Source organism: Theropithecus gelada, chromosome 6 (assembly GCF_003255815.1).
Source record: "Theropithecus gelada isolate Dixy chromosome 6, Tgel_1.0, whole genome shotgun sequence".
Taxonomy (NCBI): domain Eukaryota; kingdom Metazoa; phylum Chordata; class Mammalia; order Primates; family Cercopithecidae; genus Theropithecus; species Theropithecus gelada.
The window spans coordinates 138,231,986-138,258,135 of NC_037673.1; the positions used below are offsets into that span (position 1 = coordinate 138,231,986).

The 26,150-nt window shown below is 41.9% G+C and overlaps 2 protein-coding genes across 7 annotated transcripts in view; one reads left to right on the top strand and one right to left on the bottom strand.

Annotated features, from left to right (window-relative positions):
• PCDH12 (protocadherin 12) overlaps positions 1-6,395 on the bottom strand; it is a 32,057-nt gene extending 25,662 nt beyond the window's left edge. Inside the window, exon 1 of the mRNA XM_025387521.1 lies at positions 6,263-6,395. The gene's annotated coding sequence lies outside the window, so the exon portion shown is untranslated. The remainder of the gene's footprint in view (positions 1-6,262) is intronic.
• RNF14 (ring finger protein 14) lies at positions 5,215-25,978 on the top strand. 6 transcript variants are annotated; one of them, XM_025387522.1, is made up of 9 exons: positions 5,399-5,820; positions 7,362-7,535; positions 10,054-10,223; positions 11,272-11,423; positions 14,767-15,294; positions 16,547-16,775; positions 19,758-19,930; positions 21,191-21,321; positions 24,512-25,978. In XM_025387522.1, exons 3-9 carry the CDS (start codon positions 10,070-10,072, stop codon positions 24,567-24,569), a joined length of 1,425 nt encoding a protein of 474 aa, XP_025243307.1. In that variant the 5' UTR covers positions 5,399-5,820; positions 7,362-7,535; positions 10,054-10,069; the 3' UTR covers positions 24,570-25,978. The 6 variants fall into 6 exon arrangements, with proteins under 6 accessions (XP_025243313.1, XP_025243307.1, XP_025243312.1 ...); XM_025387523.1 differs by having other exon boundaries at positions 5,795-5,887; positions 24,512-25,975; XM_025387524.1 differs by lacking the exon at positions 5,399-5,820 and adding an exon at positions 5,831-6,317.
• Positions 25,979-26,150: the final 172 nt, after the last annotated feature.

A 26,150-nucleotide genomic window follows, 5' to 3' on the forward strand; every position in this document is an offset into this window, starting at 1 on the left:
CCAGATGGAACCGGATCAAACCGGCTGAAAGTGGTTCAAGCCAGCTCAAACGGGTTCAAACCGGATCAAACCGGCTCAAACCGATTCAAACCGGATCAGACCGGATGAAACCGATTCAAACCAGATTGAACCGGATCAGACCGGTTCAGACCGGATCAAACCAGATTTAACCGGATCAAACCGGTTCAGCCCGAATCAAACCGGCTGGTACCGGAACAAACCGGTTCAAACCGGATCAAACCAGCTCAAACCGGATGAAACTGTTTCAAACCGGTTCAAACCGGATCAAACCAGCTCAAACCGGATGAAACCGGCTCAAACCGGTTCAAACCGGATGAGACCGGATGAAACCGGTTCAGACTGGATGGAACCGGATCAAACCGGCTCAAACTGGTCCAACCGGTTCAAACCGGATCAGACTGGATGAAACCGGTTCAGACCGGATCAAACCGGATAAGAGCGGATGAAACCAGATGGAACCGTATTAAACCGGATCAAACCGGATGGAACCGGATGGAACCTGATCACACTGGATCAAACCGGATCCGATCGGATGAAACCAGATCGAACCGTTTCAGACCGGATGAAACCGGATGGAACCGGATGGAACCGGATCAAACCGGATTGAACCGGATCAGACCAGATCAGACCGGATCAGACTGGATGAAACCGGATCAGACCGGATCAGACCGGATCAGACCGTGTAAAACCGGATTAGACCGGATGAAACCGGATCAGACCGGATCAGACCGGATGAAACCAGATCAGACTGGATCAGACCGGATGAAACCGGATCAGACCAGATGAAACCGGATCAAACTGGATGGAACCGGATGAAACCAGATCAAACCGGATGAAACCGGATCAGACCGGATGAAACCGGATGGAACCGGATGGAACCTGATCCCACTGGATAAAACCGGATCAGACCGGATCAGACCGGATAATACCGTATGAAACCAGATGGAACCATATTAAACCGGATCAAACCGGATGGAACCGGATGGAACCTGATCACACCGGATCAAACCGGATCAGACCGGATCAGACCGGATGAAACCGGATGGAAGCTGATCAGACCGGATCAAGCCGGATCAGACCGGATCAAACTGGATGGAACCGGATCAAACTGGATGGAACCGGATGAAACCGGATGGAACCGGATCAGACCGGATGAAACCAGATGGAACCGGATGAAACCGGATGAAACCGGATCAGACCGGATGAAACCGGATTAGACCGGGTCAAACCGGACCAGACCGGATCAGACCGGATCAAACCAGATCAGACCAGACCAAACTGGACCAGACCAGACCAGACTGGACCAGACCGGACCAGACCAAAACCGGACCAGACCGGACCAGACCAAAACCAGACCAGACCAAACCAGACCAGACCAGACCAGACTAGACCAGACCAGACCAGAGCAAAACAGACCAGATTAGATCAGAACAGACTGGACTAAACCAGATCAGACCAGAGCAGACTAGACCAGACCAGATCATGCCAGACTAGACTAGACCAGACCAGATCAGGCTAGATCAGACCAGACCATACTAAATCATATTAGACCAGACTAGAGTCCCTTCTACTTAGCTCTTAGGGCCTGTGATAAGGTGCAGGACCCAGGGCAAAATCAGACCCTAAAAACAGCCTACTCAAGAGGTCAGTTCTCCATAACATGATTGTTACACATTGCATGCCTGTATCAAAACATCTCAGGTACTCCATAAATACGTACACCTACATTGTACCCACAAACGTGAAAACTAAAAAATTCTTTTAAAAATTAAAATAAATTAAATAAAACAAGAGATTGGTAGAACACCAACAAATAAGAGGTCAGAACCCCTAGTCCAAAGCCACAAATGGATTCCTCCCATAATGTGTTTCATTTGGCCCACATAATGTTGTCATCATCATCATCATCATCATTATTGAACTATTGCTAATATTTACAAATTAGATTTTACCCCCAAATCTAATTTTCTAACTTCTCTAGAAACAGGAAGCCCTGGAAAAACTGAGCCCACATTTCCCCATGACAAGCATCGGCCTCAGCTGGGCAGCTGCTGCCCCTCGGCAGGCCACACTCTCCATTTCAGCCTAGCCCCCGCTGTTCCCTGCTGTCTGGAACCAGCTTGCTTCACTGGTCCCCACCAGCCCCTGTGGGCATGTGACGTGGGGCTTCCTGCTGAAGTCAAAAGATGGATGAGAGACCCAGTAGTTCTGCAACTTCCCACTCATCATTTCAACTGCCTCTGGAAACACTCACATGTGGACCAATCCAGGTGGAACATGAGGCACCTGTGAAAATGCGAGTTGCAGGAGAAGGTGTGAACCCAGAATCCAGCCTCAAAGGCATCGGGAAAAAGCCCAGGAGCCAGGGATGGCCCAGCACTCCACTTGCCTCTGCTTGGGCGCACCTCTTGTGGACACATTCACCTGCCTCAAAGGCACAAAGCCAGGTCATCTCCCTGCAGGGAACCCTTTCCTCTCCTGTCACTGTCCAGAGTCATCCTTTCTCCACCTCTGGCTGAGCAGGCCTGGGAGGTAGGAGTGCATGGGGTGACATGGGGCTTTCTCCACCCAGTGCACTCTGTGCAGAAGGCCCAGAGACAACTGTCACTTCATCAAAAGCCTCACACCTCTCCTTCCATGGACCCAGCCCCATTTTCTCCCACAAACAGCCTTTGCTAACCTGAGACCCTAGGCAGGCAGTGGCACAGGACCCTCCCCTCCTGGAAGGTGGAGGCTGCTGTTATTAGTGTGCCAGGGACTCTTCTGCTGGAAAGGGTGCCAGATCCTGTTGGCTCGAGCCCAAGCCTCCTGACCCCAGACCCCTCCCAAATGAAGTCCCCTCACCCACCAGCTGACAGCCTGTGGGTCAACAGAAGGTTTGAGAATTATCCCCTGACAGCACTTCAGCTTCATAGCCACCATTACAGAGCAATGGGGAGAGCCTCCCTGTGCACGGATTTCATAACCAGTCATTGGGTTAGAGCAAATCAGTGGTTTAAACATTTGGCCCTGCTGGCACTGGGAAGTGTGCGTGTCCATGGAAAGCTCCATGGTAAACCCACAAAGGCTGTGGAGACCACGCAGAGAATGCTTTGCCGCTGAGGGCTGCTAACTGGGGAGCGGAAAAGCCTGACCTGCCTGAGGAGGGCCCTAGCATTTTCTGACCTGCACCTGAACCCACAAATGACCACCCAGCATGGGTGAGAGGCCACCTGGCACAGTACCCTCACGTGTGGCCAGTGTCTGAGGGTTCAGGGCAAAGCGGGCACAGGACTGTGGGTGGGATGGCTGGGCAGCAGCCACCTACATAAGAAAAAAAGCGAAAGAAAATTCATCATTTCCATCAGGCAGTGGTCAGGCCAGTTGAGTTTAGTGAATAAAAGAAGATTTTTACCTTAAGCATCAATGTTTGTGTTTCTTTCAACACTCTCCTATATTGTGGTTTAAATTACATTGCTTTTTCAAAAGCTGTAATGATTGAATTAGTCAGTGTCATTTTGTTTGCATGTGACAGAATTCCCACTTGAACTTGCTCAGGAAAGAGGATGGCTGTTAGACTGAGGACATTATGCTGAGTGCAATGAGGCAGCCTCCAAAGGACAAACAATGCCCAGCTCCACCGTACGAAGCACTAGTGTAGCCAAACTCACAGGGACACACAGTGGAAGAGTGGGTGCCAGGGGCTGGGAAGAGGGCATGGGGAGTTTAATGGGGACAGAATTTCAGGTCTGCAAGATGAAAAGAGTTATGGAGCTAAACGGTGGTGATGTTTGCACAACAGCGTGAGTGCACTGAGTGCCACTGAACTGCGCACTTAAAAATTAAGATGGTGAATTTTATGTTATATGTATTTTGTGATACATTTTTTTTTGAGACGAAGTCTTGCTCTATTTGAAAAATTGTCTTTTTGTTATTGAGTTGCAGGAGTTATTTATATATTTTGGATAAGTAGACCTTTGTCAGATATATACGATTTGCAAATATTTTATTCTATTATGTGGGTTGTCTTTTCATTTTCTTGATAGTGTCCTTTTGTTACAGGAAAGAGGTCCCAATCCAGACCCCAAGAGAGGGTTCTTGGATCTCACACAAGAAAGAATTCAGGGCGAGTCCGTAAAGTGAAAGCAAGTTTATGAAGAAAGTAAAGGAATGAAAGAATGGCTACCCCATAGACAGAGCAGTGCCAAGGGCTGCTGGTTGCCCATTTTTTATGGTTATTTCTTCATGATATGCTAAACAAGTGGTGGATTATTCATGCCTCCCCTTTTTAGACGATATAGGGTAACTTACTGACGTTGCCATGGCATTCGTAAACTGTCATGGCACTGGTGGGAGTGTAGCAGTGAGGACAACCAGAGTTCACTCTCGTGGCCAGCTTGGTTTTGGTGGGTTTTAGCCCACGTCTTTACGTCAAGCTGTTTTATCAGTAAGATCTTTATAACCTGTATCTTGTGCTAATCTCCTATCTCATCCTGTGACTTGGAATGCCTAACTGTCTAAGAATGTAGCCCAGTAGGTTGCTCAGCCTTATTTTACCCAGCCCCTACTCCAGATGAAGTTGCTCTGGTTCGAATGCCTCTGACATTTTGAAGTACAAAAGTTTTTAGCTTTGGTGAATGCAATTTATGTGTTTTTTTCCTTTGTTGCTTGTGCCTTTAGTTTCATGTCTAAGAAACTATTACCTAATTCAAGTTCACAAAGATTTACTCCTACATTTTCTTCTAAGGGTTTTTTGGTTTTTTTTGTTTTTTTTTTTGAGAGGGAGTCTCGCTCTGTCGCCCAGGCTGGAGTGCAGTGGCGCAATCTCGGTTCACTGCAAGCTCCGCCTCCCAGGTTCATGCCGTTCTCCTGCCTCAGCCTCCCGAGTAGCTGGGACTACAGGCACCCACCACCACGACCTGCTAATCTTTTGTATTTTTGGTAGAGACGGGGCTTCACCATGTTGGTCAGGCTGGTCTCTATCACCTGACCTCATGATCCGCCCTCCTTGGCCTCCCAAAGTGCTGAGATTACAGGCGTGAGCCACTGTGCCTGGCCTTCTAAAGATTTTATAGTTTTAGTTCTTACATTTAGGTCGTTGATCCATATTTAGTTAATTTTTGCATATGGTGTGAGGTAGGAAGCATATAATTTTAATTTCTGCTTAGCCTGACGATAATCATGTGACCCTTTGTAAGTTTTTGCACCTAAGTCTCAATTTCCTTATTTGTAAAGTGAGAATAACAAATGGTAGCTAAATCATAAGGTTACAGTGAAGATAGAAAATTTACGTAGAGCATTTATCACAGTGCTTGAAGCATCCTAACTGCTCAATAAATGCGGTCGGTGTTGCAGTTACAACATGAGCGATGAATGCGTGCTTCTGCAGTGGAGCTCCAGAAAGACGGGCAGCATTTCTGAGAAGGTAAACGGGAGGAAGCAGGCTAGCTTAGTCCACTTAGAGAAGCAGGTCTGGGATTGTTGTGAGAGTCTCTGCCCTAGGTAGACCACTGCCTCGTGATCACCTCTAGGGATTGGTAAAAATTGGAAATCTCGGGCCCCATCAGAACTACTGAAAACAGCGTCCTGTGAGCACTGGGCTCGCAGTGGTTGGAGTGACGGCTGTCGCGCCGGCAGCGCCGCCTTGGGCCTGCGGGAGGCGCCCGAGAGACAGGGGCGACCACGGCGGCTGCGCAGAGTCCTCTCTAGGCCGACTGCCCCACCAGCGGGATCCGCTTGGCTCAGCTGACAGCTCCCGAGAACGGAAGAGGCGGTGCGCCGGTTGAGCAGGGAATTGCTAGGCCTGGTCGGCTGGCGGCGGTGAGTGGGCCCCGGGCAAGGGCGGAGGGCGGAACTTTGGAGCTTGACACTGCCGGGTGGCCGGAAGGTACGGTGGGGACAGCTCTCTGGGCGCGCGAGGCAGAAAAGGGGACCGGGCCAGGACTGTACAGTGGACCTCAGTCGCTCAAACCCGGGACCGGGCGTCCGCAGCCCAGCTGGCCGGGACTCCCTTCCGGACGCTCCTGAGGAGGAAGAGAAAGGTGTGGGCCCTGCTTCTTTGGGAGGCCCCAGGCTGGCCAGCAGCTCACACGCCCGGATAGCGCCCTCTGATCCCAGCGCTGGAGCGGATAGCTAGCCTTGGACTTGCCCCTGTTTTGGGGTAGTCGCCCAAACGACTCCGCACGCCGGGTGGCGAGCTGAACCCAGACCAGGACACCCGAAGACCAAATGGATAGAATGAGAAGGAAATGGGGGTAGCAACCAGAATTGAGGTACTGGATTCCAAGTGACAGCTTCACAAGCTGAAATCTAGTAGGGTAGGTCATGAGGAACTGTTGAAACACTGCTTGGAGTAGAAGTTGCTAGCCCTGACTGCATATTGGAATCACCTGGAGGACTTGGACAACTACTGAGGCCTGAATTAATTGTTCTGGGTGTGGCCTGGGTATTGAGATTTTAAAAAACAGCTCCTTAGAAGATTCTAATGTGCAGTCAGATGGAGAACACTAACCTAAAACCATAAACTGCATAAATGAATCTCTCATCCCATTTGCAAATGTTTTAACAGGAAGAAACAAAAAGCTTAATTAGCACCATATATTCCCACCTAGTAAAATTGTTTAAGATTAAATAAGACAATGTGAAAGGACCTAATACTGTACGTAGTAGGTGCTCAATAAATGTAAATTGATTCTGAATCTCATTCTTATTGGGGAGTTACACATCCGAGAATCTGTAACTTTTTAATTATGGTTTTGTATATGGTATTTTTGCATATAATTTTAGGGTGTTGATAGGATTCTCCATAACCCATCTGAGACCATACTCCCTTTTCCCCTCACCCCAGTGAAGAAGCCTAGCTCTAAAGCGTTTAGAATAAAATTTAAAAGTTTCTGTTTGTGTATTCTTGTTTTGTTTAAGTATTTTTCTGTTATCAAAATTAACCATGAGTGCCACTGGTGGTATTAATTCATGAACAAGAGAGGAAAAACTGGAGGGGGATGGCAAATGAAGGAATACAAAAAGCAGAAGAGGAAAGGAGAAAAAACAAAACAAGAAACTGAAGAGGCTGTTTGTTATGGGGCATGGTGTCCTGTCCTCTCATATGACCTTGGTGTTCCTCCTTACCTCCTCCCATGGCTGAGGGCAGACAGATAAAAAGTCCTCAGTCATTGCTGGGCACATGCAAATACTCCTTTAACCACATGGCTCAGTCAGTCTGCCCTAGGAGAGTAACATGCACCTGTAGATTAGGATTGGCTGTATGTTAGGATATGTTTGACTTAAGTGGTGATCATGGAAATTCAGAATTTTAATTTGGAGAGGGTCCTAACACCATCTTTTGTATTTCTTTTCTGCAGATGGCAGGATTTTCATAGTATATGTAGTATGAGTTCCACATCTTGGCCTCTTATCCAGCTTCAGCAGTCTCAGCTCCACCAGTTAGAGAATAAATGGGATTTGCACGAACTCCACTCTGAGCTGAAATACAGACTGTGGTGTTAATATCCTTTTCTTCTGGTTGTTATTAACAGGTACTAACTGACCTCAAGTAGAACATGTAATTGTGTCTTTTAGGGAGGCAACTTAAGCAGAGCCATGAACTAACGTCTCCTAGAAAAAGTGTTTTTTGAAATGAAATCATTTTAAATTTCACAGTATGACCTTTTAGAATGTAAAAAAATCCTAACTTTTAAATTATGTACATTTTAATTAAAAATATTTTAGTTGTGAGGGAGGATATTTGCAAATGCAATTGTTGTTCAGTATTTTAATTGACAGAATGGTAGTTTTGTTTTATTAAAATGATTTTTGTAAATTCTCATTGCTTATTTTTTCCACATTTAAATTATCTGAAATTGCTGTACCTTTCAGTTGACGCTATTTTAAAAAACATTGATTCATACTTTATTTATTTTTATTTATTTATTTATTTTTTTGAGACGGAGTCTCACTCTGTAGCCCAGGCTGGAGTGCAGTGGCCGGATCTCAGCTCACTACAAGCTCCGCCTCCCAGGTTCACGCCGTTCTCCTGCCTCAGCCTCCCGAGTAGCTGGGACTACAGGCGCCCGCCACCTCGCCTGGCTAGTTTTTTTTGTATTTTTTAGTAGAAACGGGGTTTCACCGTGTTAGCCAGGATGGTCTCGATCTCCTGACCTCGTGATCCACCCGTCTTGGCCTCCCAAAGTGCTGAGATTACAGGCTTGAGCCACCGCGCCCGGCCCCCATACTTTATTTTTTGAGACAAGGTCTTGCTCTGTCACCCAGGCTGGAGTGCAGTGTTGCAGACATGGCTCACTGCAGCCTCAGCATCCAAGGCTCAAGCGATCCTCCTACCACAGTCTCCTAAGTAGCTGGGACTACAAGCACACACCACCATACCTGGCTAATTTTTTATAGAGACAGGATCTTGTATGTTGCCATGGCTGATCTCAAACTGCTGGCCTCAAGCGATCCTCCTGCCTTGGCCTCTCAAAGTGCTGGGATTACAGGCATGAACCTCCACACCCAGCCAGTTCATACTTCAATAGTAGCTAATTTCTTTCTTTCTTTCTCTTTCTTTTTCTTTCTTCCCTCCCTCCCTCCATCCCTTCCTTCCTTCCTTCCTGTCTCTGTCACCCAGGCTGGAATGCAGTGGCGCAGTCTCAGCTCACTGCAGCCTCCGCCTGCTGAGTTCTAGTGATTCTCAGTTCTCGTGCCTCAGCTACCAAGTGGTTGGGAATGCGTGCACCACCACGCCCAGCTAATTTTTGTATTTTTAGTAGAGATGGAGTTTTGCTGTGTTGGCCAGGCTAGTCTTGAACTCCTGGCCTCAAGTGATCTGCCTGCCTTGCTCTCCCAAAGTGCTGGGATTAAACGCTTGAGCCACTGTGCCTGGGCCTTGCAGCTAAATTCTTAGTATTACCTAAAATAATGGTAAATCTTTCTTAAAATTATTATCTTTTAAATATTCTTAAGTCATAATGGTAAATCTTAAAATTGATGACTGCTTGGATTTGACAAAATCTATTATTTCAAAAATTTAATATTGTTTTGCTGCTTGCTCAGTTATCTAATTTTCTTGTATAGTATCTATGCCTGTAACATCCTCAAGCACAGTTTTCTCAACTGGAAGCAATTTTGCCTCCAACCCCCATCCTGTCCCAGGACTTTCGGTGCTACTTGGAGATTTTTTTTTTTTTTTTTTTTTTGAGACAGGGTCTCACTTTGTCACCCAGGCTGGAGTACAGTGGTGCTATCATGGCTCACTGCAGCCTTGACCTCCCAGGGGTGATTTGCCTGCCTCGGCCTACCAAAGTGTTGGGATTACAGGCGTGAGCCACTGCACCTGGCAAATTAACTTATTTTAAGAAAGCAGTGTAATACACTTTGACTACTTTTGCGAGCCAGGCACTTTGCTAGGTTCAGTGGACAAGTCAAAGTAAACTTGTGATTTGTCCTTTTCAAAGAAAATTTTCAAATTGTGCTTTCTTCTCTCTAATTCAATCATAAAATATCTAACTGATAAGGTCAGAAATTAGAAGTACCACAACCATCCTTTTTGAAAAAGACTGTTAATATTACAAAACGAATGGAATGCCAGATATGGCTGTCATTTTTGGTTTGGGAGAAAAGTGAGAATATCGAGTAATTCTTTGCAGTTATTGGTGAGGAACTTTTTTTAAAGTGCCATTAAACTTTTCCCACCTCTGTGCATTTTCTTTTCTTTTTTTTTTTTTTTTTTTTGAGATGGAGTTTCATTCTTGTCACCCAGGCTGGAGTACAGTGGTACTATGTTGGCTCACTGCAGTCTCCACCTCCCGGTTCAAGCCATTCTCCTGCCTCAGCCTCCCAAGCAGCTGGGATTACAGGCACCTGCCACCATGCCCGGCTAAGTTTTGTATTTTTAGTAGAGATGGGGGGTCGCCACGTTGGCCAGGCTAGTCTCGAACTCCTGACCTCAGGTGATCTGCCCGCCTTGGCCTCCCAAAGTGTTGGGATTACAGGCGTGAGCCACTGTACCTGGCCACCCTCTGTGCATTTTCTGTTCTTAACTGATTTTAATGTTTTCAGGTCCTCAGAAAATTAAATGTCGTCAGAAGACCGAGAAGCTCAGGAGGATGAATTGCTGGCCCTGGCAAGTATTTACGATGGAGATGAATTTAGAAAAGCAGAGTCTGTCCAAGGTGGAGAAACCAGGATCTATTTGGATTTGCCACAGAATTTCAAGATATTTGTGAGCGGTTAGTTAATAATATTTTCTTAAACAGATTTTTCTAAATATTATTCTTTATTTCTTAGTGTACCTTAAACTATTTGTCATTTCGTGTTTATAGGCATTAGTGATAGGTGGTAGTATTACAGATTTAATGCATATTTCTGTTTTAAATGAAAATTGCAATGAGGGGCAAACAGTTTTCAATTTGATTCTACCTTTTTGATCACTGAAGAGGTATATTATCCTGCGTATTTCATATATCCTAGTCTGCTGACTAGCAGTTTATCAGCCATGAGTCATTGGCTATTACATAGTGATAATCAAAGAGAAAATTAATGTATGTGAAAACACTTAGAAATTTTCAAGTACAGTGGTGGTTGCTAATACTATTTGGTTTCCAGAATCATTTCAACTGCTATAAACATATGACACATGCTGTTACTCTGTGACCTTTTGCTTCAGAAAAAACAATACTGCTGGTTTTGATACAGACATTTACAGAAGACCTTGATGCACACTTTCTCAAAATGTTTCTACTATAAAGGGATTGAGTAAGGAACGTAAGTGTGGTAATTTAAATGCAGCTTTGGTTGTGAGAGTGTTGTATGCTATATCATATCCTCAAACCTGAGATCATTGTGTTGGCACAAATTTTCCCAACTGATTCATGGATAGTTGGGACATCCTGGTCTAAGTAGGTCATGTTGTTTAATGGAAATGAACATCCTTTCTCTAGATCATGTCTTTAATCATCTACTATAAACCAAACCACAACAAATCAAACATTGTGTGTTCCTTGGTCATTAGTGTTAGGAATTGTACCCAGAATTGTATACAAGAATAAGTTGTAGTATTTTCATTATACATTTCATGGTGCTGAGTAGATTTTTCAAGGGCTTACAAGATTTTTTTTAAGGTGGTGGCTACCAAGTTAAAATTAGGAAATAGAAAGTGCTTTGGGGGAGGGTTTTTCCCCCAACTAAAGCATTAAGTCTTTCTTGAGCGCTGCTCAACAGTAATGGACACTCAAGTGTTGACCAACTGATCCTTTCTAATCTTTGTTTTTGGTTCAGGCAATTCAAATGAGTGTCTCCAGAATAGTGGCTTTGAATACACCATTTGCTTTCTGCCTCCACTTGTGCTGAACTTTGAACTGCCACCAGATTATCCATCCTCTTCCCCACCTTCATTCACACTTAGTGGCAAATGGCTGTCACCAACTCAGGTTAGACTTGAAACTTAATTTTTCCTATCCATTTTTAGAAACTTAAAAATCATCTTTAATTGAAGACTATCTTAATGATCTTGAATTCAGTGCATGAAAAACAAATGGCTTTGGTTTTGTAATTTTTTTCCCTTGCCTTGGTGAATCCTGATGTTAAGAAATTGAAAATGTTTGGTGTTTTAAAAAGGAACAGCAGTAATTGAAACAATCATGAATTGTAGTAGGAGTAATTTTTAAGCAAGTATATTATTTCTTTTCTTGTTTTGCTATTTTCCCGTTTGATCTGTATTATAATGGAGACTATGAGGTTTTCCTCATTTTCCTTAGATATTGATACTACTTTTTTTCTCAGTTTCTTATCCATTCCTTAAATGAAAGATTCCATTGTAATTAGGACTAAAAATTGAGCTAATGTAGTTATAATAAGCAAATTTTCTGAGTAAATACAATAACTGATTTTCTTTGTAAAATCTGTATTAATAACAAATAACAGTCAACTGGTATCACATAGACATAAATGCATACAAGTAGAAATGTGTATAGTTCCTGTAGATACCTCAGTAAAGCTTGAGGCCTTATGTTAAGAGCCTCATTTCCTCTGGGTTATATATACTTTTTTAGTAACAACCTGAACTCTTGATTGAGAAATAAATATGACTTGAAGCTAAATATAAATAATAGAAAGCATTATAGGATAGATAATGAATCAGTAGCAGCTGCTTTTCTAGAAGTCATAATGAAGATTGATAGACTGATGCGTATTAAGACAAAAGCTCAGCCTGTGCAACACGGCGAAACCCAATTTCTACAAAAAATACAAAAATTAGCCAAGTGTGGTGGTGCATCCCTGTAGTCCCAGCTACTTGGGAGGCTGAGGTGGGAGGATCACTTGAGCCTGGGTGGCAAAGATTGCAGTGAGCTGAGATTGACCCACTGCACTCCAGCCTGGGTGACAGAGAGAGACCCTGTCTCAGAAAAGAAAAAAGACAAAAGCTGTCAGAATTGCTGACCTCAAGCAATAGCTCATTAGTTTTTATCTTTGGATCATACAGTTTTCATTCCCCCATCCACCAATCTAATCTTTTAATTGAGAGTACTTTTGCAAACTTGAGCTTGTGGCTTAAAAGCAAAATTAAACCTTAAAAAGGATAATATAGGTAGAATAAAAAGGCGTATTACTTTACATTCTAATATCTGTGCCAGAGGCAACAGTTGCAAGACAGTTGATTTGTTCAGGAATATCAAGACTGTTTGGCATTTAGGCCACTGATAGTTGGCTGAATTATTTAGATCTTCATAGTCCTATTTCAGCAGAGAGCTTTTCATACTTTACATCCATGCATGTGCGTGCATGCACACACATACACGCACACACGCACAAAACAGGGACAGATTAACTGGATGTGTGGTTGCGGTTTCAGATTCCAGCTAACCAGCATCTACTTTATGCTGGATTTGGGGGTGGGGGTGTGTGCTGGGGAAGAGAGTTGTTCTGTGTGTTGCAGCTAAAATTACAGAATTCTTTATCAAATAAATGTTTATGCATATAATTAACATTTTAATTAGTCTCTTATATTCCTTCTTGGTTCAGTTCTTGTTTGTTGCTGTACCCTGATTCCTTGGCATTATGACTCTCACCTGTTAATAGTGAATTTGACACATAGAGCTGTCATTCCCTGAATTGGGGTGGATAGACAGAAGTGGTTTTAGTTTTCTAAAACCTTGTTCCTTATTCCTCCCCAAATATACTTACACAGTCTCTTGCTCTTTCCCCCTTCCATTTACATGCATTCCAGCTGCCTTTCTCTCTCTCTCTGTCTCTCTCTCTCTTTTTTTTTGTTTTTTTTTCCTGAGATGGAGTCTTGCTCTGTCGCCCAGGCTGGAACACAGGGGCGCAATCTCAGCTCATTGCAACCTCTGCCTAGTGGGTTCAAGTGGTTGTCCTGCCTCAGCCTCCCAAATAGCTGGGAATACAGGCGCCCACCACCACACCCTGCTAATTTTTTGTATTTTTTAGTAGAGACAGAGTTTCACCACGTTGGCTAAGCTGGTTATGAACCCCTGACCTCAGGTGATCCACCCGCCTCGGCATCCCAGAGTTCTGGGATTACAGGCATGAGCCACCACGCCCGGCCCCAGCTGCCTCTCTTGAGAAGGGACTGGAGAAGAAAAGAGGTTGGAGAATGGCTTCTTCATAGGACTTGGTAGTTCACACAGCACTCAGAGCTTCCCTTTTAGTATTTATCACATTTTACGGATTTTAGCAGATTTCTCAAAAGCATGGTTGATTTATAAGGATATTTATGTAAATGTGAAAAATTATTAGTTGTTCAATCTTAACTCATCAATAAGTATTTAAGGTAGTACCTGTGCAGGGTTTAGTCAGTGGCACTACACAGAGCATAAGAAACAGAAAATCTGGTCCCTTTTCATTTGTCATTTAAATTTACAAAATTTGTTTGCCATCTGGAAGGCCTATTTTTGGATGTTTACCTAAAAAAGAAAAGCTGCTTATAATTCCTGTGCTCTAGTTACAAATATTTTATATTTCTAATGGAAAATCCTCTTATATTTGCCTTTCAAATTGAACAGACCATTTTTAAAGAGGAAAATTCCAAATAATTTAACTTTGGTTGCTTAGCTTAGGAAGTGTAAGCTTTCTGTATGGCTGCCAAACCTTGCTGAAGGCTTGTGATTAGGACTAGGGTCAATGTCAGTCAACTTCCCTCCATTAACCAGGATCTGATATAAGCCCAGATTGCTTAGTTTAAAGCAGCTTGTAAATCTGAACAAGGACTCTGAGGTTGAATTCTGTGAGTGATTGTTTCAGATGAGTTGACATTTTGATAAAACTGAAAGAATTAATTTTAAAACTTGAGTAGTATTTTTAAACAATTCTTTTTCCAACCATTATTCTAGGATACCAGCAGGGCTAGGACTCCTAAAGGAAGAAAAATATTTTAGTTTTAGAACTAGATCTCTTTCTCCTACATGAGATATATGGCAGTACTAAAAGATTAAAGAACAGAAAAAAGTCTTCCATTTCAGTGGCTAAAATGTACAGCTATTTCTCTACCTTGTGGAGTCTTGCTATTTCTCTTGTTCTCATGGTACTTCTTGCTTCTGACTTTGTGTTCTACTTTGGCTCATGTTGCTGAATAGTTTAAGAAGTGCTCCAGTAAGAATGTTTATACTGTTTTGTAGCACAGTGTATCACAGCAGTAAAAAATAGTGTTAGAATAAGGCCCTAACTTGCAAGTGGAAAAGATTTCTCGGGAAACCAGGAGTTGGCTGCAGCATCATTTTTCCGAACTCACCAACATCTTCATGTGTTTTCTCCTAGCTATCTGCTCTATGCAAGCACTTAGACAACCTATGGGAAGAACACCGTGGCAGTGTGGTCCTGTTTGCCTGGATGCAATTTCTTAAGGAAGAGACCCTAGCATACTTGAATATTGTCTCTCCTTTTGAGCTCAAGATTGGTTCTCAGAAAAAAGTGCAGAGAAGGACAGCTCAAGCCTCTCCCAACACAGAGCTAGATTTTGGAGGAGCTGCTGGATCTGATGTAGACCAAGAGGAAATTGTGGATGAGAGAGCTGTGCAGGATGTGGAATCATTGTCAAATCTGATCCAGGAAATCTTGGACTTTGATCAAGCTCAGCAGATAAAATGCTTTAATAGTAAATTGTTCCTGTGCAATATCTGTTTCTGTGAGAAGCTGGGTAGTGAATGCATGTACTTCTTGGAGTGCAGGCATGTGTACTGCAAAGCCTGTCTGAAGGACTACTTTGAAATCCAGATCAGAGATGGCCAGGTTCAATGCCTCAACTGTCCAGAACCAAAGTGCCCTTCGGTGGCCACTCCTGGTCAGGTAACTGTTTACCCTGCTGATGGTTGCCTCCTAATTCTCTTCCATAAATGGAGATATCATCTCAAGAACTTCCTTGATAGGGCTCATGGGGCAGTCTGAGGCCTTGGAGCCAGCCCACAAGTTGTTTTGCTGTATCCATTAAGAATGCTATGGTCTTAGTCTACTGCTTAAGCAAATGGAATGCTTCCTTTGGCCTTGCAATGAGCAAGGATGAGTGTTAGTTATTAAGTAATTGTGATAATTTACTTTGTATATCTGCTAGGATCCCATAAACCTTGGGGAATCACTAGCTTATCCTTGTGTGAGGTTGGGATCTGAAGGGGATATCTCTTGGAATGATTAACCAACTTTTATAGACTTCAGCATAAGTACAGCCTACTTAGGTTTTGTTGTTGTTGTTGTTGTTGTTTTGTTTGAGACGGAGTCTTGCTGTGTCACCCAGGCTGGAGTGCAGGGGCACGATCTCAGCTCACGGCAGCCTCTGCCTCCCGGGTTCAAGTGATTTCCTGCCTCCGCCTCCCAAGTAGCTGGAATGGTTAATTTTTTTGGTATTTTTAGTAGAGACAGGGTTTCACCATGTTGGGCAGGCTGGTCTTGAACTCCTGACCTCAAGTGATCCTCCCACTTCGGTCTCCCAAGGTGTTGGGATTACAGGTGTGAGCCACTGCGCCCAGCCAGTTTTTTGTTTTCTTATTAAAGCATAATTTTACTTAAAATAAACTACACATTTAAAGCATACAAGGCTAGCATGGTAGCTTATACCTATAATCCCAGCACTTTGGGAGGCCAAGATAGGAGGATCACTTGAGGCTAGGGGTTTAAAACCAGCCTGTGCAAAATAGCATGACTCCATGTCTGAAAAAAAAAAAAATCAGTCAGGCATGATAGCAAGTGCCTGTTGTCCTAGCTACTAGGGAAGCTGAGGCGGAGAATCACTTGAGCCCAGGAGTTCAAGGCTGCAGTGAGCTGTGATTGCACCACTGCACTCCAGTCTGGACGACAGAGTAAGACCCTATCTCTAAAGAAATAAAACTAAAATATAAAATGAATTGTACACTTTGCTTAGTTTTAACAAATATGTAGACCCCTATAATTGCCATCTGAGTCAAAATATACTTGGTTTGATTTTAAAGTGAAAGAGAGATTTTAATTTATGTGCCCATCTGGTTTACACTAGCATCCTAAGAATCTCCTCAGGTTCAGAACTGGTTGTGGAATCATCAAACCTATGGTGTTTTGTATTTCCCTCCAGGTCAAAGAGCTAGTGGAAGCAGAGTTATTTGCCCGTTATGACCGCCTTCTCCTCCAGTCCACCTTGGACCTGATGGCAGATGTAGTGTACTGCCCCCGGCCATGCTGCCAGCTGCCTGTGATGCAGGAGCCTGGCTGCACCATGGGTATCTGCTCCAGCTGCAATTTTGCCTTCTGTACTTTGTGCAGGTTGACCTACCATGGGGTCTCTCCATGTAAGGTGACTGCAGGTATGTTTTAACTGTGAACCCAAATCCTCTATCCCCAATCTCTCCCTCACATTTCACTTTCCTACCAGTGCCTTATGACTTCATTCTTCAATTTAGAAGTATTCCTTTAGACGATATTTCTGTGTCAGTGACTATCCCAGGCCCTGGGGCTGTAGTAGTGACCAGAAGAGACAAAATCTCTGCCCTCATGGAACTTACATTCTACTATGGGAGACAGGAAAACAAAATAAGGATATTAGGTGATGGTAAGTGCTGAAGAGGCAGAAGAAATAAAGCAAGGACAGGCTATGAAATGTTCTGAAGGGGAGGGGACTTGGGATTTTAGTTAGGGAAACCAGGGGAGGCCTCACTGGCAAAATGGTTTAAGTAAAGACTTGAAGGAGGTAGGAAAAACCATGCAGATACCAGGGAGGAACATTCCAGGAGAAGAAATGGCATGGCAAATTCTATCTACGAACATGGAATAATGTAGATCCTGGATGGCAAATGCAGGGCATCTAAGCTGCCATTCTTGTCTCCATGGCACATGTGTTTGACCATTTATCAAATGCTTTCTCCTTGAGCCCAGAGAGGCCTCAGAAACTTCCTCAACATGGCACTTCGGACAGCTACCCTCTGATAAAGTAGACACAGGAGTGAAATATGTTTGCCATTTCCAGTCTAGATAAGGAATCATAAATCAGGCCCTTAATGTCGATTTAACTGGACTTTGGTGGCTTAGTCTTTCTCAGACTAACAGTGATAATGATAACAGCTACTTCACAAAATTGCAGCTCGAGCAGACAACAATAATTTCACCGGGTTATTCTAAGGATGAAGGGAACTAATATTGTGCTATTCAAAATTGTTATATTTGTTACAGTGGTCTATAATGAGATATAGAAGTTGAGAGGGTTAGAAACTTTTATAGTGATTTCACATAATTTTATGTCAGTCAAACCTAATAAAAATTTAGACTTTTTTTCATTTTTCTAATAAATTGTTAGCTGACTGGTGGTGCACACTTGTAGTTGTAGCTATTCAGAAGGCTACAGCAGGAGAATCTTTTGAGCCTCGGTTAAGACTAGTTTGGGCAACATAGTGAGACTCTGCCTTTAAAAAAATTAAATCAAGCAAACCTGATTATATCTTATAAAAGTGTTGATCCTTGACATATTAGAGAAAAAAACTAGGCCTTTACCATAAATAGTTTGAGAAACAGTGAGCTAATCCATGTAAAATGCAGAATGGGGTTGGGCATAGTAGCTCACCTCTGTAATCTTAGCACTTTGGGAGGCCAAGGTAGGTGGATTGCTTGAGTCCAGGAGTTTGACACCATGGCAAAACCCTGTGTCTACAAAAAAATACAAAAACTAACGGGATGTGGTGGTGCACACCTGTAGTCTCAGCCACTCAGGTTGCTCAGGCTGGAGGATCGCTTGACCCCGGGAGGTAGAGGCTGCAGTGAGCCAGATTGCACCACTGCACTCCAGCCTGGGGGACAGAATGGGACCCTATCTCAAAAAAAAAAAAAAAAGGAAAAAGAAAAATGGTAATTATTAATGCTATTATTATTGTAGTTATTGCTTGCTAATGTTAGCAGACTGTCATTATTTCCAAGAAAGTATCCTGAGAGGAAAGAGTGAGTAGATAATTTCAGTTGCCTCAGGCAGCATCTTGTAGAAGGTAAGGCCAAATGGGATGGAGAAGTTAGCAAAGTATAATATTAGCCTTTACTTTTCATTAAAAGTCGACAGTACATTTCAGGTGTTTCACAGCATTCAGGGATTTAGTAAAATTAGGAATCTCTCCCTCTCTTTGTATGTATATATTATATAAAATATGAAATACCAACAATTTTATTATTTTGAGAAGACTAAAGCAGTATAACCTTTGTCCTTAAGATGCCTAGGAACACAAAAATGCATTGAATGATTAGAGGGATGAGATTTATATTACTGCACTGCTACATTGAAGTAGAGGTGATAGAGCCGTGGGAATGCACTACACAGGAAGAATTCACAGGTGAAAGCAAAGAGTGGAGATAGGATATAGGATTCGGTATCAGAAGATGTCTTTTGCTTTAAAAGGGAGATAGACTTCCAAATAATGTGAGGAAAGTAAACTGATAAACAGAACATTGTTGGGAAAACTCTTTAATTGTGTTGAAAAATTAAGTAATAGAATTGTGAACAAAAGCCTCTTGTCTGCAAGTAAAGCCTTTGGGATTAGTTACCTGTTCCATTTCAGTTAAATGATAGAGCAGTAGAAGCCAAACTGAAGAGTATCAAGGGAAAACTTTTCAGCACCTATAGCAAAGCATAGTACAGGGTGAGACTTGAGTGGTAAGTTTTATTCACTGATTTTTTTTTTTTTTAACACAGAATTGAAGAGGTAGTCTTTGCTCTTAAGCCAAAGGTGCCTTTGTATTTGGTAGGCCTCTTCATTATCAAACAGTGAATGGTGCCAACTTAGTGGAAAAATCAATGTCTGTTTCAACCTTTGTATCTTCTAGATAAGTCAGTCTTTAACTGCATACTTCTAGTTGCATAAACATACCAACATTAAGAAATCAAAACAAAGGAAAAAAATAACCTATCTTATTCTACCACTTTTAGCAGATACATCTTTTCTAGTTGGGGGATTCCTTTCCATTCATTATCATCTGTGCATGTATAATTTTTACTGGGTTGTAACATAAATATACTTTTTTTCTGGATTCTGTGATGAGTATTTTAATTGGGTTGTAGCAAACGTAATTATGTTTTTAATAATTGAATATTGCGACATTAAATGGTTCTTTCAAACATAATTATTTCCTTAGAAATTTAATTTTTTTGCCACTGTTGTATGCATCTCCATGCATATGACTTTGGATTACTTCCTTATGATAAAGTTCTAGGAATAACATTATTGAATAGTCAAAGATTATAGCCATTTTTAATGATTTTTAGTTAGCATTACAAAGTTATATAAAGGTTAATTTTCCATTTCACTTTCTAGAGAAATTAATGGACTTACGAAATGAATACCTGCAAGCAGATGAGGCTAATAAAAGACTTTTGGATCAAAGGTATGGTAAGAGAGTGATTCAGAAGGCACTGGAAGAGATGGAAAGTAAGGAGTGGCTAGAGAAGAACTCAAAGAGCTGCCCATGTTGTGGAACTCCCATAGAGGTAAATGATTTGGGACAGACTTGGAGGCCATCAGACTTGCAAGCATGCTATGATTACCTTAAGAAGCCTTATTAGTCAATTTTATGACTTACAAAACACATGCTGGTATTATTACACCTTCCTTACTTGGAAGGTGGAAATTTCACTACTAAATCTTGTTATCGACCTTAAATGTTTGTAGACTTCCCTTTTCAAAGTCTTTTCTTTGTGTCTTTCTTACAGTGACCATTGTTCTTACATTGTATCCATCTCAAAATTGAGTGGGTTGTAAGGAGGGCATACTAGAGCTATGGTCACTTCTTACCTCATCTATGTGATTAAAAAAAATCAAATCTGACCTCTCAGAACTATTTATCCTGGAATGCTGCACACCTGTTTAAGATACACTCAGGAATTAATCTGAGTCAAAATAATTACACAACTCTATTGCTTCTTGACAAAAATCTTAATATGTTTTAAAATCAAAATACATCTTTGCATTTGATTCTATTGTTCTAATCTATTATGTCTGAACTGAACATAGTAGTGATACTCCAGTTAAGGAAACTGGCACTATATATAATCACTTTTTTGTTTTTTTGATACTGAGTCTCTCTCTGTTGCCCAGGCTGGAGTGTGGTAGTGCAATATAGGCTAACTACAATCTCCACCTCCCAGGTTCAAGGAATTTTCATGCCTCAGCCTCCCGAGTAGCTGGGATTACAGGTGCCAGCCACCACACCTGGCTAATGTTTGTATTTTTAGTAGAGATGGGGTTTTACCATGTTGGCCAGGCTGGTCTCCAACTCCTGACCTCAAAAGACCCACCCACCTTGGCCTCCCAAAGTGCTGGGATTACAGGCATGAGCCACCACACCTGGCCATATAATCACTTTTGACATACCCTAGCCCTATGACAGAGTGGAGGACTTGGTACCAAATCTTTACTTGGATTTATGTAAAAATTAAAAACCCACACGTTACATCCAAGCATTTTAATATTAATCTACATGTTCCAGTTATATGTGTGTGATTTTTATCTACTGCTTATCAGAAGAGATTGTGCCAAGTAACTAGTTGTAGTAACACTAGCTATTTTCTGTATTTTAGTTAGAGTGCAAAATAGAATTACATAGTCATCAGTGTGTTACATTGATATCTCAACCCTGCATAAGAAAAAGGAGAAGACCAGGACAATGTTGTACTGAATCACTTTGGCATGTGCATGTCTCTTCTGCTCTTACAGCCTTGATATTTTTCTCTTTCTATCCTTCCCACCAGAAATTAGATGGATGTAACAAGATGACATGTACTGGCTGTAAGCAATATTTCTGTTGGATTTGCATGGGTTCTCTCTCTAGAGCAAACCCTTACAAACATTTCAATGACCCTGCTTCACCATGTTTTAACCGGTATGTATACACAGAATTCCTTAAGCTCTCCAGCAATTTTTGGTACTTGATTTGCAGACCACACATCCAGTGTTTTATTTAAGTACTTGGACTTATTTAGAGAATTCTCTTACATGTTTTCCCCCATGAAGGAATTTTTATATTATTTTCTCAAAAATGAGCTTTATAATGAGAATATACACTATCTGGAAGTTTTTATAGTGAAAGTTTTCAAACATACAGAAAATTTGAAAGGATAGGACTATGAATAGTAGAATACCTTCCACCCAAATTAACAATTGATAATACTTTGCCATATTTGTTCCCTTAATATTTTTGCTGAACTACATGAAGTTGGAGTTATGATAATGCTTCAACTAAATATTTCCATGTTTCTCCTAAGATAAGGAAATGCTTCTACATCATGACAGTACTTTTAAAAAATTTAATGATAGTGGCATACTGTTATCTAGTAAACAAACATTTGAAACTTCCTAATTATTTCTGAAAATATATTTTAAAGCTATTTGATTGAACCAGAATCTAAACAAGTTCAGTCACTGTATTTGGTTCTATCTCTTTAGTTTCTTAATGCAGAAAAGCTTTGGCCCACCTTTTTTGTGTGTGTGTTTTGTGAACATTCACTTTTTTTTTTTTTTTTTTTTGAGACGGAGTCTCACTCTGTCGCCCAGGCTGGAGTGCAGTGGTGCAATCTCGGCTCACTGCAAGCTCCGCCACCCAGGTTCATGCCATTCTCCTGCCTTAGCCTCCCGAGTAGCTGGGACTACAGGCACCCGCTACCACGCCTGGCTAAGTTTTTTGTATTTTTAGTAGAGATGGGGTTTCACCGTGTTAGGATGATCTCGATCTCCTGACCTTGTGATCTGCCCGTCTCGGCCTCCCAAAGTGCTGGGATTATAAGCGTGAGCCACCGCACCCTGCTGAACATTCACTTTTTGAAGAGTCCAGGCCAGTTGTCTTATATAACGTCTTACATTCCAGAGTTTTGTTTGTCCATGGTGTCCTTTAGCTAGTTTCTCTATCTTATTTGCTATAAACTGGAAGTTAGGTCTAGACTAAAGTTTGATTAGATTTAGAATAATATTTTTTATGCTGATACTTCATGAGGAGTGATGTGTATTCCGTATTGGATCACTTCAAGAGGTCCATGATGTCCCTCATTAGTGTGGTGCTCAGTTCTACAGTTTGCTTTATTGTAAAGGCAAGTTTTCCATTTTGTTATTAGGAAGTAATCTGTGGGGTGATTCCTTGGCACAATGTGAATATCTTGTTCTCCAAGAGCTCTCCACTTTCAGCATCAGTTGATGATCTTTGTTAAGAGGTGTCTGTTAAGTAAACACATTGGTATTGTGAAACTATACGAGAAATTGAAGAAACAAGCCCTGCCATGAACTGTTGGAAATCTAGTGTTGGAAATTGCATAAATTGTACATAACATAAGGAAAGGAAGACAAATTGACAGCTACAAAACATTCTATAAATGGAGGGTGCAAGGACTGTGAAGATAGAATGGAGTGATGAGCATGTAATAGGAATAATAGTGTCTTGAAAGAGTTCAGTTTAAATTGCCTGACTTCCCCAGTCTTAGCTTATTCCATGTATTGTATACGCTGGTGTCTTGAAAGAGTTCAGTTTAAATTGCCTGACTTCCCCAGTCTTAGCTTATTCCATCTATTATATACGCTGAGTATCAGTTTTGTGATACCCATCCTCCCTTATTGTTTATCCTTGGTCCTGGAGAGTTTGTCTGGATTCTAACAGGACTGTTTTGTTTGCTTGTTTTGATTTGGAAAGGAGAGCTTTATTTCTCATAAAGAGTTGAAGCCAGCAAGGTGGCCGTTCTGACAGGTTGGGAAGCATAGCCTTCAGCCGGAAGCTGAAAACAGACACTTTAAGGGTGGGAAGAGGAAGACAGGGATTTATGCTCTACAAGATAGCCAGATACACATATTCAGTAAGCTATAGGAGGAGTCATGAATATTTATGAAAGGAGAAATATGCTGCATGTGCAGTTGAGCTTCATTACCCTTCAGGGGACCCATGTTCAAAAAATGGCACGATCTCTGGGGGAGGTCTCTGATATCAAAAGGTGAAGCAGAGAATACGAAAACCTCAGTACACATCCTCCATAGACTGGCTAGAACCACTCCATAGTCAGTGGTCCATTGACAGGAAGAAATGCTGGTCGGTTTTTGTGCCAAAACTGCAGAAGGGAGGGGCAGCGTTAGGCGGTTGGTTGATATCAGCAGTGGAGCAAGTCTTCCCAGAGGGTTGGTTTGAACCCTTAGGGAAAGAAAGCCTAATGGTGGTCAATGAGGGAGGAGGGTATGACCAGGTGTGTCTGGCCTCCCATCCCGTCATGGCCGGGAACTGTTTTCAAGGTTTCTTTGGGGTTCCCTTGGCCAGGAGAGGGTCTGTTCAGTTGGTTGTGGGCTTAGGGTATCATTTTTATTTCTCATTTTCCCCCTTTTGACTGAGATTTGCCAGAGGCACCATTGATGGTCAAACTTATTTTGTCCCATATCATTGCTGGAGTGTTGTGGCTAACCTGCCTCGCCTCCATCTAGGCCCTCAGTGGGACCCCTATGGCCAAGGGACTTAAGGCTATAAGACAGCCAATTAAATCTTCTAGGCCAGATGGGAATGGAGCTGGACAGGCACTCATCCACCTTAAACGGGCCGTTCTTTTATTTTTTATTTTTTTGAGATGGAGTCTCGCTCTGTTGCCCAGGCTGGAGTGCAGTGGCGCAATCTCGGCTCACTGCAAGCTCCGCCTCCCGGGTTCACGCCATTCTCCTGCCTCAGCCTCCCATGTAGCTGGGACTACAGGCACCCGCCACCGCACCCAGCTAATTTTTTGTATTTTTAGTAGAGTCGGGGTTTCACCGTGTTAGCCAGGATGGTCTCAATCTCCTCACCTCGTGATCCGCCCGTCTCGGCCTCCCAAAGTGCTGGGATTACAGGCGTGAGCCACCGTGCCCAGCCCAAATGGGCCGTTCTTCACCAACTTTAGGGTAGATTGTTCAAAGGGACCCATATTTCAGCCCTCCTCAGTGGAATGATTAAAGGAGAAGAAAAGATATACAAAAATGTTATCATAAGAGTACAGAAAATATTTTTCAGTGAAGGAGAGGCAATTTACATTGTTTCATTCAAGTGTATAGAAATGTACCTTTTTTAATGCTTCCAGGCTGTTTTATGCTGTGGATGTTGACGACGATATTTGGGAAGATGAGGTTGAAGACTAATTAACTACTGCTCAAGATATGGAAGTGGATTGTTTTTCCCTAATCTTTCGTCAAGTACACAAAGTAACTTTGCGGGATATTTAGGGTACTACTCATTCACTCTTCCTGTGTAGAAGATATGGAAGAACAAAGTTTATATTTTCATGTGGTACTACTGAAGAAGGTGCATTCATACATTTTAAAATGTAAGTTGAGAAAAATAAGCCAAAGGTTCAGAAAATGAAACTACAGAATATTAAATATTATAATGTGATAATGTGCCCAAAGCTCTGAATAGTAAAAAATTAAATATTTATTTTCTTCCCCAAGCTTTAGGTAAGGAGAAGAGGGGTCAAGAGTTAAACTTAGAGACCCTTTGTCTCTGAGAAGCATCCCTCTAAGACATTCTGTTGGAGCTCCCTCAGTACTACTATTCCTTACAACTGGAGTGGGTAGAAGCCTTTTGAAAATTATACTGAGAACCTGATCTCATTTACTCCATGTTAATCACATTCCTACCAACCTAAATTTCTGCCAACTCAGTTCTCTTTGGAGGAAGCCCTTTACTCTGTAACTGACTGGATGGTCCAGTGTCATTTTGATCTGCTTTTCAGAATGGAAATTTATAATAATTTAAATATATGTTTTAATACCACAAACACTGTGGGGCACTTGATATTTATTAGTGGTGTATATAATCCACTGGTTGCAGGCCAAATCTAGAATTTAGTGATACTGGCTCAGAAGAATTTAAGTTCTATTCAACTTTCCTAGGAGTTAGAACCTAGATTCAAAATGACTTGTCTTTGCTACTTTTGTTCCACATTCTCTCTCTTTACCTTTGCCCTACCTTCTGTTTGTAAGGACGATTTTAGTATTAATTCCAGGAACACATGTTTTTATTTCCTCTGCTGGAATAGGAGAAAGCTTAATATATTCCCAAGCTGAATGTTCTTGAATTATCTGCATTTACCACTGTATATGCATATAGTGACAGTATAACCTGTCTATACCACGGTAGTTCCAGTCCTAACTTTCTGAATTATTTTTAAAGATCTTCTCTAACAAGCTATGGGAATTTGGCTTCATACTCTTTTTTTTGCAACAGCATTGTTCTGGGTGATAATTTTGAATTGATACCTGTTCTTTTTTTCGGGTTTTGTTGGCTTTTTGAAAAATTGTCTTTTCTTATCATTGGTGGGTGGCTTGGTAGCAAAATAACATTTTTTTGGAAAAGAGGACAGAAAAATTGAACTGCAGCTTGAGAACATATTCTTTTTTTCCTACTTCATCATTGAAAATTGAGGAATCACTTTTAACTGTTTTAGGTGTGTGTGTCCAGAGTGAGCAAGGACTATGTTTTTGGATTGTCAAAGAGGATGCTTAATCTTAAAATAAAAATAAATTTAAAAATCATCTTATAATTAGAACAGAGTTGCTGCTATTTGTTCTGTCACCAAGGCAACTAATCACATTTTAAAACTGTTCGGCATATAACATATTCTTAAAGTAAGAAGAAAAAGGTCACAGAATAGCATCTCTTTTACCTGGGCTTATGACTGAGCTTAGGTTTTAGGGCCCATATTTTGTTTAAACCAGATA

Coding starts and splice junctions, on each gene's coding strand:
- RNF14 (XM_025387522.1), top strand. CDS start 10,070: ATGTCGTCAGAAGACCGAGAAGCTCAGGAGGATGAATTGCTGGCCCTG. Junction 11,424..14,766: donor AATGGCTGTCACCAACTCAG/GTTAGACTTGAA, acceptor GTTTTCTCCTAG/CTATCTGCTCTATGCAAGCA. Junction 21,322..24,511: donor GCTTCACCATGTTTTAACCG/GTATGTATACAC, acceptor TAATGCTTCCAG/GCTGTTTTATGCTGTGGATG.